At 35.7% G+C, this 15112-nt stretch overlaps 3 protein-coding genes, 1 long non-coding RNA gene and 1 pseudogene across 4 annotated transcripts; 2 read left to right on the top strand and 3 right to left on the bottom strand.

The window, feature by feature from the left end:
• Positions 1-1896: 1896 nt before the first annotated feature.
• Positions 1897-2443, bottom strand: LOC140954831 (uncharacterized). The gene is made up of 3 exons (XR_012168348.1): positions 2348-2443; positions 2168-2223; positions 1897-2058 (listed from the first exon to the last, which is right to left on the bottom strand). It is a non-coding gene; the product is annotated as an uncharacterized lncRNA (long non-coding RNA).
• Positions 2444-2937: 494 nt separating this feature from the next.
• Positions 2938-3414, bottom strand: LOC140954801 (putative disease resistance protein At1g50180). The gene has a single exon (XM_073405572.1). The coding sequence runs from the start codon at positions 3412-3414 to the stop codon at positions 2938-2940; it is 477 nt and encodes a 158-aa protein (XP_073261673.1).
• Positions 3415-4734: 1320 nt separating this feature from the next.
• LOC118055033 (protein DJ-1 homolog D) lies at positions 4735-7786 on the top strand. Its single transcript, XM_035066819.2, has 5 exons — positions 4735-4912; positions 5000-5116; positions 5892-6332; positions 6455-6817; positions 7319-7786. Exons 1-5 carry the CDS (start codon positions 4862-4864, stop codon positions 7505-7507), a joined length of 1161 nt encoding a protein of 386 aa, XP_034922710.1. The 5' UTR covers positions 4735-4861; the 3' UTR covers positions 7508-7786.
• A 327-nt stretch (positions 7787-8113) lies between these two features.
• Positions 8114-10269, top strand: LOC118055032 (protein DJ-1 homolog D). The gene is made up of 5 exons (XM_035066818.2): positions 8114-8272; positions 8361-8486; positions 8899-9339; positions 9453-9815; positions 9920-10269. Exons 1-5 carry the CDS (start codon positions 8207-8209, stop codon positions 10106-10108), a joined length of 1185 nt encoding a protein of 394 aa, XP_034922709.1. The 5' UTR covers positions 8114-8206; the 3' UTR covers positions 10109-10269.
• A 794-nt stretch (positions 10270-11063) lies between these two features.
• Positions 11064-15112, bottom strand: part of LOC118055029 (probable polyamine oxidase 4) — a 9142-nt pseudogene continuing 5093 nt past the window's right edge.

The following is a 15112-nucleotide window of genomic DNA, read 5'->3' as shown; positions in this document are numbered from 1 at the left end:
TTTGCAAGAAGATGGAGGTGGCCGTGGCTGTGGTTGTGTCGACGAGTCACTTGTTTTGACAGGGAGGTACGCGGTGGTAATGTTTGTTTGAAAAAAAAAAAATGAAAAAACAGTTTTTTAAAAATTCGTTAGGATCAAGGGGTGGTTTTGGAGTGTGTTAGGTATTTTCACTTAAAAAATATTAAAATAATTTTTATTTTTTAAAAATTATTTTTATCAGTTATATATTAAAAAATTTAAAAATAAAAAATAATTTATTTAAGCAAAGAAATTTCAAAATTTAATGAAAAACAGAGTGTAAAAATTTATTAATTTTTAATATGTTATTGGATGTCTCTTCATTAAGATCTTTGAAGCTCATGAATGAGACATTGCAGTAAGTTTGAGATTCTTGATGACTGTTGTATTATTAGAAACAAGTAGCAAAATTTGGATTGACCCTCTCATGCCTAACTTTTGTCGGGTTTTATACGGATAAAAGTTACCATGGCTTGGACTACTCACATAAGATGGTACATTAAATGCCTAAAATTGGACAGATGTATATTTGGGATAGTGATAGTGGTTGTGGTTTAAAATGTTTTTTGTTTATAAATACATCAAAATATATATTTTTTATTTTTTAAAAATTATTTTTTAGATCAACACATCAAAACGATTTAAAACATAAAAAAACAATTTTTTAATAATTGTTTTTTAAATTTGAAGTAACGCGGTTTGAATTGCGTTTCCAAATGGACCATAAATATATATTTAGGAGGAGGGCTATATTAAAACAAATAATCTACAGAGGGACGCATTAGAAAAAACATAAAAGTTCAAGGATGTGAAACTAAATTAACCCCAAAAGGCTAAAACTACCTGCTCCTCTATCCCACTAAGATGATCTTCCTCTTCCTCAACCCCCAAAGCAACCGTCCTCTCTTATTCTCACTTGCTCAGAGACAAAAACACTTGAATGTGGATTAGTTTTTGCACTTGTGCATATTCCAAATGTTAAGCATTAGTACTCAGTCTAAAGGATAAATTGAGATGGCCAGTGGATACTTTCAGATTACTTCCAAATCATTCAGATTGAGCTCTTAATTTGTATCCCTTTGCTAATGGACAAGTTGAAATGGCCAGTGAACACCTTTTGTTTTAGCGATGGAAGAAGTTCTGAAGCTGAAGCTGTTCAGTTATCAGAATCATTTACATTACTCTGGCTTCCAAAACTCTTATGTATGTAATGTTACTATCTAGTTCATGTTTCCATAGATTTTCACTGCCCTGTACAGTTATTGCAGCATATGCTATCTAACACTCCTCTGCAATAACAGTCTAATGTGACAACTAGAGTGCAAATCACATTTGTAATTATTATTTTGTTCAGCATTTATGTAGTTTCCATTACAGAACCATCTCTCCATGTGTATGTGCTTGTCTTAGTAAGATGTGCGTCATCTCAAAAGACTGAGAGTTTTCTATACTAACTGTGATCAGAGACCAATGGAAGATCAAATGGAATTACTGGCAATGAAGCCATCAGATTAGAGCTAGGTTACTGATTCTCGAAGACTGAAGAGGTAAGTTTTTTTTCCCATCAAGAACCAGATTACATTTATAGTGCAGCTTTCAGGCTATACACCTATCAGGATGTTGCAATATGCAGGTAGCAGCAGCAAACTTTTGGAAGCCTCCATATGATTGCCTCTAATGGAAGTTTCTTTGATTTTTCATTTTTCTTACTGGAATAGAAAAGCTACTGAGCATGATAGCTAGTCACGCAGACCTCTAATGGAAGTTCTTTGATGTTTCAGCTTTTTAGTTTGTTTAGAAGGAGGAATTTATATGTTAAGCAAAATTATTTAAATGATCACACACAATATTTTAAATAAGATAGAGAGGAGCCAATAATTCAGAACAACCAAATGTTTATCAATTTATTCATGACAAGTCATCACACACAGCTAGCTAAGGAAATTACACAAAGCAGACACTCCGAGCCTTAAGTTGATCTTCGTAAGTGACAAACTGTTGTAGAAGATCTCAGCCGACAGGACCCTCACAGTAGTAAACCTGAAGAAATTAGACAAAAATAGAATTTAATAATGATGTATTAAGTTCAAAGAAATTTAAATTGCTAAATGAATTAGTCAACTTTGCATTTTATCATGACATGACATGCCTTGTCTTGTTCTTTTGCTCTAGTTAAATATGATGGAGTTCCCCTTGAACCTGCCCCTTCAAAACACAAGAGGTTTTGTCAAATAAACATTGAAAAGAATTTAAAAGGAAAAAAAGGAATTGAAGAATGGATAAAAATGTGAAACTAAATATGATATATTTAAATACTCATAACCCGTACCTAATCAGATGTTTCTTCACCACTGTCATCATCGGCAACCTTGATTTTAGGGATATGTTTGATCTTGGGCCAATCTTCTCCGGTTCCCCTTCGACACTTTTTGCTCAACCTTGGACAATCCCTGATCTCAAGATTTTGAAGTTTCTTTAAATTGCTGATGCACTCTGGCATATCTCCAATGCTTGGACACTTTGTGATGATAAATGTTTGTAAGGATTCTGCAGATCCTTGAAGAAACTGTTCTGGTAAAGCAATAGTTGATGGTAAGTTGTCAAACATTACAATACGAAGGGAAAGGGAAAGAGGTTGAATTTTTTCCTCATTCTTTTCTTCTATCGTCATCAAATCAAGCTCTTCACAGTTGATAATAAATAATTCTTCCCTCTTCTTCAGATCAAAATAACTTTTTACATTTTCAGCATCACACACCGATTTGGCAAGAGATGTCTTCCCCAAGCCTCCCATTCCTACAATCGGAAGGACAAGGGGATGTGCATCATCAACCTTAAAAGGTTCTACTAGCAGGTTGATGATGCGTTCTTTGTCTTTGTCTCTTCCGATAAGACCGGAAAAGTTCTCAAAGGATCGGTTCATCTCTGTTCCTCATCCAAGACATGACTACAATCAATAGTCTGCTCGCTGAGGTTGAAGTCAGACTTAAGAGATGAAATCTCAGCTAGTCTTTCTATGATGCTCTTTATCTTATGACCCATTCTTAAACGGAATGGAATCATATTAGAGCTTGAAAAGAAGCGCCGTACCTTTCTGCTGGTGCTCCCTTTAGTTTTCACCACCTGCCTTTCCAAAGTTTCGCACTTGATTTCGTCCAGCACGTCCTCTGCATCATACAAGACTTCTCTGAGCATATGGAGCCAGAGCCGAATCCTCTCTTTCTTTGATTGTTGCTTCTCAGCATCGGACAGCACCGCGTTGATGGCTTTCAACCTCTCTTCAAGATGTGCAAGGTCATCTTGAAGGCCCCATGCCAAACGAAATTCTCGAGTAGCAAAAGAGCCTAACTTCCCTAAAAGGGATTTTGCAATCTCGGTTGCAAAAGCTTCCGCCATTTTCTTTTTGAGTGAAGTTATGTTTTCAGAATGGCAAAATAGATTATTTTTTATGTTTGACGGTAACAAAGAAAATAATTTTAAATATTTGGTTTTATCATAAAAATTAAATTAGATAATCACTTATTAATTTTTTTTCAAGTTTATCTAACATATATAGAAAGTGTAATGGTGAAGAAAAAAGAATATTACATATTTATATATTGTTTATTTTATAAAATATAACTATATATATAATATAAATATTTTAAATATGATATTATAGACATATAGCCTTGTTAAATATTTTTTTGGTAAAATATATTAGTATTTTTTTTCATTTTAAAACCTTGTCAAATATTTTTCTAAGTAGAATCTATTAATATGTTTAGTTGTATAATAAAAAAATAAGTTGAAAATTATTTTTGGTCTTTTGACATATCAAATAAAATAAGTTGAAAACTAATATATTTTAAGTTATTACTTTTTTTAAATAGTAAAAGTTTTATTTTTATCAAATATTTTTTTGGTGTTTAGATAACATTGAAAATAAATTTTCTTTCTATGATATCCTAATTTTATAATACAATTTATATGATTTAAATGTATGATTATGAGTAATATAACATGTTTTGTATTCAAACATGTTTTTTTTAATTAATATTATTTAAATTGAAATATTATATGTACTGATATATTAAATTAATATACCTTTATATTATATATTAATATATTCTAATATATTATTTCCTATATAAAAATAATAGTGATTTATTATTTTTTAATAATATTATATTTTAAAGTGTTATATGTGTGTGTGTGTGTAATGAAATATTATATCACTTTAGTTCATAGATCTTCATGAAAAGTGATTTTCAATTTTTATACCATAAAACATTTTTCTCCATCTAAAACTTATGTTGTTTTTTTTAATCAAAAAGTAAATTAAAGATACATTCCCAGTGTTTATTTAATGCATTTTTTGTGTGGTATCTCACATATATTTAATGCATTTAAATAATTATTTTTTAAAAATTGAAACTATATAAATTAAGTCATTTTTAAGTGATATTAAGAATATTTTTTAATCTCATTTGAAGCATAATCTATCTCTGAGATACTCTTTAACATTAAATAAAAAATATTAATTATTTTATGTTATTACTTATTTTCATTTAACTCATTCCGTTATTATATTTAATTTTTAGTCGCAAAATCTCTACAATGCATATTCTTCCATCAAAGAAAATCCATTTTGGACCTGTCCTTGCGTTGTTCACGACAAAACGGCACATGAACTAGCCATGCTTATAAAAAAAACAATAACAAAAACATCATCTCTCTCCGAAATTATTATCACTTCTATAAAACTCACGAACTCCACAAAAAAAAAGAAAAAGAAAAAAAAGAAGAAGAAGCATAGAACTACGAAAGAACTCAAGCTCAAGCTTAATTTTCAGCATAAAAAATGGGCAAGAGTGTTTTACTGTTATGTGGTGATTACATGGAAGATCATGAGGTGGGCTGCTTTTGTTTTTATATATCTTGAAGTGTTTCTTGAATCTTGGATTGATGAAGAATTGTGGGTTCTTCTTGTTTTTTGTAGGCTATGGTTCCATTTCAAGCTTTGCAGGCTTATGGGATTGCTGTTGATGCTGCTTGCCCTGGCAAGAAAGCTGGGGATATTTGCCGCACTGCAATTCATGATTCTGCTGGTTATCAGGTACTCTCTCCCTCATTATATACATTTAATCATCATATTGGATTCTTTTTTTTTTTGGCTGTTTTTGAAAAAGCTTATTAATTTGCTGACTTACTTAGTTCAGTCATCGAAGCTTTAGTTTTAGCATTTTCTTTTCAATAATTGGTGAATATAAGAAAATTTTTTTCTTTCTTTCTTTTTTATGGATTTGTAAAGCTAATTTTAACTTATTCAAAATATGTTTTTTTTCTCTCTAAATATATTGCTTACCTCACACTTTACTTCTTAATGTGCAGATTATTGGGTTTTATCATTGCTGTATGTCTTCTTTGGGTAGTTTAGTGGATAAAATCTAATACTTTGAGACTAATCTTCACATATATTTGTTATTAAAATTTTAATTTTTGATTAATTAATAAGGTAATAAAAGACATTTTCTTAATGTAATAATAATTTTGTGATAACTGAAATGAATGCCTGTAGTGGCCGTGGTGATCTGAGTGATGATGGTGGTTGCGGTTGTGGTGGCAGTGTAGTAGTGATAATATTAATATGATAATTTCTTTGATGGGTTGTGCTGAGTGATAATTTTGATAATTGCATGGTTGTGGTGATGATCATTTTACATGCATTATGTGTTCATCAAGATCCTTTTTTATGATAATTTATGTGTGCTGTTTTTCTAATAACCTGTTGGTGGATGTAGCTCTACTGATTGATTAAAGTACAAGCATAATATATCAATTTCATAAACTTAGTTCTGATAGGTGTTTTTTTGGAACTTTATTGATTTTAGACTTATACTGAGAGTCGTGGTCATAATTTTACTCTCAATGCAACATTCGATGAAGTTGATTTTTGCAAATATGATGGGCTGGTGATACCTGGAGGACGGGCTCCAGAATATCTTGCCATGAACGAATCTGTGTTAGATTGTGTCAGGAAATTTTCTGACTCAGGAAGGCCAATTGCCTCTGTTTGCCATGGACAATTGATCTTGGCAGCTGCAAATTCAGTAAAAGGTCGGAAATGCACTGCATATCCTGCTGTGAAACCTGTGCTCATTGATGCTGGCGCTCATTGGGTTGAACCTAAAACCATGAAAGCTTGTGTTGCTGATGGCAATATCATCACCGGAGCTACATATGAGGGGCATCCTGAGTTCATCCAACTATTTGTGAGGGCACTGGGGGGAAAGATAACTGGTTCAGATAAGAAAATTTTGTTTCTCTGTGGGGTAAGTTCTAATTATTTGTTTTTAATTCTTAATTTTTTTTCCATTGACTGAGGTTATGCTTATGAAACATGTGTTGTCTCATAGTTGCTAAGAATCCTTGCTTCTTTTGTTCTTGCTTGCAGGATTTTATGGAAGATTACGAGGTAACTGTTCCTTTTCAGTCTCTTGTAGCTCTTGGGTGCCATGTTGATGCAGTTTGCCCCAAGAAGAAGGGCGGGGACACCTGCCCAACTGCAGTCCATGATTTTGAAGGTGACCAAACTTACAGTGAGAAGCCTGGTCATAGTTTCACTCTAACAGCTAGCTTTGAAGGTTTGGATGCCTCAAATTATGATGCTCTTGTCATTCCTGGAGGCCGGGCTCCAGAGTACTTGGCACTGGATGAGACAGTGATTGCTTTGGTGAAAGAATTCATGCACTCTAAGAAGCCTGTTGCATCTATCTGCCATGGGCAGCAGATCTTAGCTGCTGCCGGAGTTCTTAAGGTAGTTTTGTGTTGTCTAGCGAGGAATGTGGTGTATTTTCTTCACATAACGCACCTAGAATATGTGCAAATGCAACTAATTTATTGTTGTGTGCACATGTTTTTGTTTGTTAGAAAAACTGCCATCATTGAACATTCAAGGAGACATGGAAATGCTTAAACATTAATTTTACTATGCATCTTTTAACATTTAAAATTATACTCCTTTTAAAATTATAAGCCATGAGAAGTCTTTCCCTGTACAAGCTCTAACTCCGGACTGGGTGCCTTTTTTTATTAGATTTAGCTCTGTAGAATTTCGTATGCAACTTCTCATGGCTTATATCTTCACATGTGAAATTCAAACTCTTTGATTATCATATTTAAAGTTCCATGAGAATTGTTTTCAAGGGCCCTTTTATCTTCTATATTTGGAACGTAATTCTCTTGATCATAGAATTACAAATATTATGCTATTTGATGTGCCAGGCTGTATAATTGCTAATACGAATCATCTTTGCAGGGAAGAAAATGTACCGCGTATCCTGCAGTGAAGCTGAATGTTGTCTTGGGAGGGGCAACATGGCTAGAACCTGATCCAATAGATCGCTGCTACACTGATGAGAACTTGGTTACAGGTGCTGCTTGGCCAGGGCACCCTCAGTTCGTCTCTCAGTTGATGGCCTTACTTGGCATCCGAGTGTCATTTTAGCTATTTTCATGTAACTATTATGCTTGTATCTTATATCAAATAATGGGGATGTATGCAGTTTCCATGTTTGGGTCTAGGAATCCATCTTGTATCCCATGGATCCTTGTCGCTTGTATGCAGTTTGCCTGTGCTGAAAATAGACTTCTATACCATGCAAATAAGTGACTTTCTGGATTGTTGGTTGTGGGAAATGAGTGCTGTGAATGTATCGTGTGGCTTGATTACAAAGGATGTGGAATTTTGCTTGCTCTTGCAATTCTAACTCATTATTTTGAATTTGATCTTGATACACGGAATGGTGAAGATATGTTGGTTATTTTATTGGCAGAGGATTTTGCTTATAATATGAATGATCTTAGATTCAAAGACCGAGTCATTTCATGCATGATATGGTAAAAAGTTGATGAAATCACTTTAAAGATCATGCTGATCGCGATAACAAGTAGGTGAGTTAGTCTCAATGCGATCTAGTCCAACAATAACAAAGCTCCCATTTAATATTTTTATTGGTTGCCGTGTGCATTGATCTAACATTAACGAAGATAGTTACAGTACATTTTTAGTCAACGATAACGAAGAGAGTTAAAGAACAATTCCGTTTCTCTTGCACTTGCAGTCCTTATAAAGGCACGAAACTCCACTCGAGAGATGATAGCAATAAACAAAGCTAAAGCTTAAGTCTTATTTTTAGCATCAGCAATGGCTAATTGCAAGCCACAGAAGAAAGTTTTATTGTTATGTGGGGATTTCATGGAAGATTATGAGGTGGGTTGCCTTCATTTTTATCTTTCTCATTTTGGAGTTGTTTTCCCCCTTGAAGTCTTTAAATGATTGGGTTTATTATGTTTTGCAGGCTATGGTTCCATTTCAAGCCTTGCAGGCTTATGGAATAGCAGTTGATGCTGTCTGTCCTGGCAAGAAAGCTGGTGATTGTTGCCGCACTGCAATTCAAGACTCTGGTGCCTATCATGGCTATCAGGTCCCCTCTCTCTCATTTTATGTTAATCTCTTACAATATCCATTTCTTAATGAAAATATTATTTGTTTGGATATAAAATGTATCCAAATTTAGTTACTTGCAACTCCGACTTGGTTCTGTTTAATTGTTTGTCTTCTGATATGGATGCTGGAGTAGTGGTAGTGGCAGTGGTGGCGATCTGACTCTGATGGTAGTAGAAGTAGTAGTGATGATCTTGATGGCGATAGTGGTTGTGGTGGGAATGATAGTGATATTGATTTTGTGATTGGTTGTGCCCAATGTTAAAGATACAATAGTTATCGTGATGATGTGTAAATTGAGCTCCCTTTTTGATGTGTTCTGTTGGCAAATATAGTACAGCCACTCGTTTCCCTAACTCTGATATGTGTTTTTGGAACTTCACTTGCTGTAGACTTTTACAGAGAAGCGTGGACACAACTTTAGTCTCAACGCGAACTTCGATGAAGTTGATTTTAGTAAATATGATGGGCTGCTTCTACCAGGAGGAAGGGCTCCAGAATATCTTGCCATAAATGAATCCGTGTTAGATTGTGTGAGGAAGTTTTGCGACTCAGGAAAGCCGATTGGCTCTATTTGTCATGGACAATTGATCTTGGCAGCTGCTGGCTCAGTAAGAGGTCGGAAGTGCACTGCACTCCATGCTCTGGGACCAGTGCTCATCGATGCTGGTGCTCATTGGATTGAACCCAAAACCAGGATGGATTGCGTCGCTGATGGCAATATCATCACTGGAGTTATATATAGGGCTCATCCTGAGTACATTCGGCTTTTTGTGAGGGCACTCGGAGGCAAGGTAACTGGTTCAGATAAAAGGATTCTGTTTCTCTGCGGGGTAAGTTCTATTGTTCTAATACAATTACTACCTGTCTCTTGCTATCAAGCTTGAGGAAACATGTGTTTTCCTTGTTTACTAAGAATCCTTTGTTGTTTTATTTCTGCTTGCAGGATTTCATGGAAGATTATGAGGTAACTGTTCCTTTTCAGTCCCTTCAAGCTCTTGGGTGCCATGTTGATGCGGTTTCCCCCAAGAAAAAGGCTGGGGATATCTGCCCAACTGCAGTCCACGACTTTGAAGGTGACCAAACTTACAGTGAGAAGCCAGGCCATAATTTCATTCTAACTGCTTCCTATGAAGGTTTGGATGCCTCTAGTTATGATGCCCTCGTCATCCCTGGAGGCCGGGCTCCAGAATATTTGGCACTGGATGAGACGGTGATTGCCTTGGTGAAAGAATTTATGCAATCTAGGAAGCCTGTTGCATCCATCTGCCATGGGCAACAGATCTTGGCTGCTGCTGGAGTTCTTAAGGTAGTTTCCTGTTGTCTTGTGAGGAAGCCTGTTCGTAGACTTACAAATACTATGCTATCACATGTCCCATGGCTTATAATCTTCAATTTGAATCATGTTTGCAGGGAAGAAGATGTACTGCATACCCAACGGTGAAGCTGAATGTTGTCTTGGGAGGGGCAACATGGCTAGAACCTGATCCAATAGATCGCTGCTACACTGATGAGAACTTGGTTACTGGAGCTGCTTGGCCAGGGCACCCTGAGTTTGTCTCTCAATTGATGGCCTTACTTGGTATTCAAGTGTCATTTTAGCTGCTACAATGTTAAATAATGTGCCTGTATCTTATTTCAAATAACATACCGATGCAGACACCATGTTTGGGTGTAGAAACCCATCTTGTATCAAATAACACATGGATTCCATATCTGTTATTGGAATCCTTGTCACTTGTGTGGAAAAAAATAGACTTTCATGAAAAATAACAACTTTTTTTTTTATTAACGTCGATGTTCGGACAGCTTGTATGCATCTCAACTAATTTTACTGATCCTGAAGTTAACTATGTAAATCTTTAGTGGCTCTGAAATTTATAGAACTCGAACCAGTGACTACAAAGAAACAACTTTTGGGATTGTTGGTTGTGCAAATCAATGATCGCCGAGTGCCCCTTCTATGAAACCATGTGCCCATTGATGCTGACACCCATTGGGTTGAACTTAGGATTGCAAATCCAATTCCAATGAGATCCGCTTTCATTATCCAAATCTAAATAAAGGTCAAAGAGATTTTTGTATCCAGAGAAAGAGAGAGGGAGAGAGAGAGAGAGATCTTCAGCTTGTTCAAGTATAGACACGTAATAAAATATCCTCCATCCTCTATAGATATATAACAAAACTTCGTATACTCGTAATTTCTTTAATATAAATCTAAAATAATTTGTATGATTTTTATTTTCCTATCCAATGAAGATGAAGACTAGTATGAATGATTGAAAATTGACTTCAATGAATATGAAGATAGGTATGGAGGATATTTAAAAGCATATTAGTTAAACACGATCCAACTTGAAAAATAACCTGAATTATTGTATCACTAGGTCAACTCAAGAGTCATCGGGTTAATCAATTTATTAAAACGGTAATGTTTTGGTTTTTTCACATAACATTGATTTGTTCTGTTTTTTTACAAGATAGTGACCAAACCAGGTTTAGTTAAGTCAGTTGCATCACTAAAAACCCAATCAGAGTAGAACATGTTTGGCCGAATCAATGTTTTGTCTAGTTCAACTAGAAACCTAGATCAAGTCTGGCTTGGCTTTGAATCCCAGGTTTTCCGAGTCAACTTTACAAGCATCGAGGAGATGGAGGGAGGTGAGGAAGCTTCTATTGAGATGAATTCGTTGTTAATGGCAGCAATATTTCTAGGGCTTAATACAAGGGGCATCCTGAGATCTTCCAGCTATTTGTGATGGCATTGGTAGGCAAGATAACTAGTTCGGATAAAAGGATTTCGTTCCTCTGTGGGGTAATTATAATATAGCTCGACAAAAATGTGTCTGGTTACTATAAGAATCCTTGCTTCTTCAATCCGCCCCTTCTTGTCAGGTGTCATTGAAGATAACAAGGGAAACATTCCTTTTTCAATCCCTTCAAGATCTCAGGTGCCATGTCGACGCTGTGTTGCCGGAATAAGAAGGTTGAGGGCTTATGCTCAACTGCAGTGCATGAGTGGATGGCTTGCATAGTTTACAGAGGAAAGCTAGGTCATGTTCTCAAACTAACAGCTACCTATGAACGTCTAAATTTATGATGCTCTTCTTATCCCTGGAAGCCAGGCTGAAGAGTATTTAGCAGTGAGATAATACAGTGACTGAGTTGGTGAAAGACTTCATGCAATCATACAAGCCATTTGCAACTAGAGGTCAGAGGCCATGCAGGGCTTTGCTGCACTAATGAGAGTTTGATCAATGAATATAACTGATTTGATCTCTAAGTTAACGGACTTAATGGGTATTCAGGTGTGCACATGTGATGTATTTTGTACCGAAAAACAAGCGAAATGGAGACTCAATGTTGAGGATGATATAATAAAAGGTAGAGAAGTTCTTGTTCAAGTTCTGGAACTAGAATGAAATATCAGCATATTACATATGCTTCTCAAGTTTAGCAACACCAACATAAAGAATGATGCCTATATACCTGTGGATAAATTATTTCACATCCTTGAGATTTGGAGAGGAAATTTAGCATCATGGATTGCACCTCTAGAAGGGACTAGGTGGAGATTATCGACGTAGCCAAGTCTCTCTAATAGGTGTCTTTGACAGCTCTCGGCAGCCATAATTCCAGCTGCATATGCTCCATGCACAGATCCTTGATGGTCCTCCATGCTAACTGCTTCTCCTCCAAAGAAGAGATTGCCCAAAGGGGCGCGGAGTCTCTCATATGAATCTTCAGGCTTTCCAACCAGATCATAAGAGTAACAACCAAGTGAGTTCGGGTCTGTTCCCCATCGTGTTACAAGATACTGAACCTGTTCCAGCAGAGCCAATGATACAAGTTTATAACATTTTTACATAAGAACCAAATTGAGAAAAAAAATTCAAGAACAGAGATTATAGGGCAGTGCAGAGGGCTAAATGAAATTTACCGGATCTGTTGCGTTAGGAAACATTTTCTTCAGCTGCAACATCACAAATTTTGCAGCAGACTCATCAGATAGCTTCTCAAGATCGTAAGCAAACCTTCCAGCAGCCATGTAGACAAGAACAGGATGTCCCGTTGCCTTGTGAAGATTGAGAAAATAGCCACAGGCATAAGATGTGGGCGCAACAATGCCCAACAGTTCCAAATCTGGCCAAAATACTTTATCAAATTGCAATGCAATCTTGTTTTCATAGCCAAAACCAAGATCTGAAATTGCATCAACCTTCCACTGTGGCAGCTTTGGCTCAAAATGAATTAAGTTGGCTTTGAGAATCCCAAGGGGTACTGTAATGATAGCTGCATCAGCAATAAAGGCTGTCCCGTCCTCTACTGTGACCATCACCTTATTAGGCCCGTTGGATATTTTTGCAACCCTACTCGTCACAATTTATTAAAGAAAGAAAATCATTCACTTCGGGAAGCACCATATAACAAGACCTTTTGAATTCAGAAACAAGAACACGTCCCAAAATATTAAGATATGAGCAAGTATACCCTGTATTCAACTGTATATCAATATCTTTTTGCAAGAGCCTTTATTATAGGATCATAACCTTGCACCATAAGACCATGACCTCCGGAAAGAACTTGCTCCTAACATGTGAAGAAGTGCCATCAACAGTGTCAGCGTTCATTCTAAAGATTACACTCAAGTGACCTTAACATACACAGCTTTGTATAGAAATTTTGCAATATACAAAATTCTGCAATCTAAGATTCTCAAAAACATTCACTAATTTCTTAGCTTCTGCTATCTCTAAGCAAAAAAAAATTCTGAATCTTAAGCCCAACTCGTAACGGTAATCAAACTCTTTTTTTCAAGTTGAGATTTTGAAGGCAAAGCATTTTTTTTGACATAGGTGCAATGTTTGAGAGAGAAAAAAAAGTGTATTAAAGCCAGAATCCTCCTCACACAGTTCAAGACAAATTGGCCAGCACAATGCAAAAGCAATTTAGGAGAGATTCAGAAGATCAATAATCCACTTGGCCCTGATCCCAAGATTTCAGTGATATCATATCAGCATCTGCTGCAAACCACGCTTCCATTCTACAGATGTACCATTGCAGCACTTCATATGCAAGTCCTTCTTGCCTAAAGACATTGGAAGTTTTCTTAGTAGTTCCAAACTCCATGCTTGAAATTTGTTACACGTTTCTTTTAACCATACCTTAATTCTGGATGCTTATCTAGCACAATCCAGATTGCTTGAAAGAACAGACATGTCATCAGTGTGTTCATCTCTACTTGTCTCAGTCTAAAGGTGTAAACAAAGGACTTAGTTTGCTTGCCGTAGAGAGAGGTAATTTTCTAATCATAAAAGAAGGGGTTCTGCGTCACAGAAATCAGGAGAAGATCTTACCTCCTCGAGAATTCTTTTTGATATATCTCCAACTTCAATGGACCATCTGTTGTTGGAACTTGAATCCTTCCTTGTCAAAAAGGGGTATATACTGAAAGAGCCAAACCCAAATACTCTTGACAAAAGTTTGGAAAAAATTAATAAGAACCACAATTGTAAATCATAAGGTCAAACATTGCAGCTTCGATCCAAGCTTTTTTACCAATTATAGGTAGGACTGCGGGCCTATTAATCAATCATCATTCACTTAGGAGCATGTATAACTTTATTCATTTGTAAAAAGAAGTTGGCCAATGTTTTGTATGATCTTGTATGTTTCTGAAAAGATACAGGAATACAGCATTGGTTTTCAAAAAGCTAGAATGCAAAGGTAATACCTATTTGGATGCAAATTTGCTCCATGAAACAATTAGAACTGGATACAAAAAAACTGTAGGAATTTTGGAATGCATAATTTAACCACAAAGCAACATAAAATTAAAAAGGCAAAGGAAAACTTAGAAGTCTGCTTAATGCAACATCTGAAGTGAATTGCAGAGGATATAAATGTAAAACTAGCAATAGACTGACCTCTCAAATGGGTCATGGTCATACAATACAGAGTTTGTCCCCACCACTAGTGACGGTATACATTTAAGCCCTAGACCTCGTATCAGCGGAGCCAAAGGATTCTTTGCAAAGCACCATGTAACCTAGATTGTTACATGAAATGAATTAAGCACATTTGAGGATTCTATCTGTCAGTTGCTTTAACATTTACAAACAATACATTTCAAAGTAAACCCAACACAGATTACAGGCACTTGTAAGCAAAGGTTAGAGACAAATGACACATGAGGAAGAAAGATGATTTTTTTCTGAGCTTCTAGAGAAATTAATTGGGTTTTTCAAAGACATGATTAATGAGCAATTAACATCCGAAAAAAAAACTAGAATATCAACCTTATCTATGTCAGCATATTTAAAGTGCATTAATTCCCAAAAACAAGGCAATCACATTGCCAGAAATATGAGTGAAAATCTATAATACAAGATACTAAGCAAGAGAAGGGAATAAAACAAGAGTAAAGGTAAAGGTTCCAATAAGTCAAATATGTAGTGAGAAGAAAAAAAAAATACCAGATGCTTTTCCTAAATCACTGGATAGCCTAAATGAATAGTTCAGTATGAATGCGGGCCAACCCGAGTTCTATCCCGTGATTCAGCAAGAATCACCTTAAAGCAAATAAACAACGATTAAGCCAATTGA

This window comes from Populus alba, chromosome 17 (assembly GCF_005239225.2).
Source record: "Populus alba chromosome 17, ASM523922v2, whole genome shotgun sequence".
Classification (NCBI taxonomy): domain Eukaryota; kingdom Viridiplantae; phylum Streptophyta; class Magnoliopsida; order Malpighiales; family Salicaceae; genus Populus; species Populus alba.
The sequence above is the reverse complement of the archived record's forward strand: the minus strand, read 5'-3'. Positions and strand labels throughout refer to the sequence as shown.

Excerpts from the sequence above, each read along its gene's own strand:
- LOC118055033 (XM_035066819.2), top strand. The coding sequence starts at position 4,862 with ATGGGCAAGAGTGTTTTACTGTTATGTGGTGATTACATGGAAGATCAT. Across the intron at positions 4,913-4,999 it reads ATTACATGGAAGATCATGAG|GCTATGGTTCCATTTCAAGC; the intron begins GTGGGCTGCTTT and ends TGTTTTTTGTAG. Across the intron at positions 6,818-7,318 it reads CTGCTGCCGGAGTTCTTAAG|GGAAGAAAATGTACCGCGTA; the intron begins GTAGTTTTGTGT and ends TCATCTTTGCAG.
- LOC118055032 (XM_035066818.2), top strand. The coding sequence starts at position 8,207 with ATGGCTAATTGCAAGCCACAGAAGAAAGTTTTATTGTTATGTGGGGAT. Across the intron at positions 8,273-8,360 it reads ATTTCATGGAAGATTATGAG|GCTATGGTTCCATTTCAAGC; the intron begins GTGGGTTGCCTT and ends TATGTTTTGCAG. Across the intron at positions 9,816-9,919 it reads CTGCTGCTGGAGTTCTTAAG|GGAAGAAGATGTACTGCATA; the intron begins GTAGTTTCCTGT and ends TCATGTTTGCAG.
- LOC140954801 (XM_073405572.1), bottom strand. The coding sequence starts at position 3,414 with ATGGCGGAAGCTTTTGCAACCGAGATTGCAAAATCCCTTTTAGGGAAG.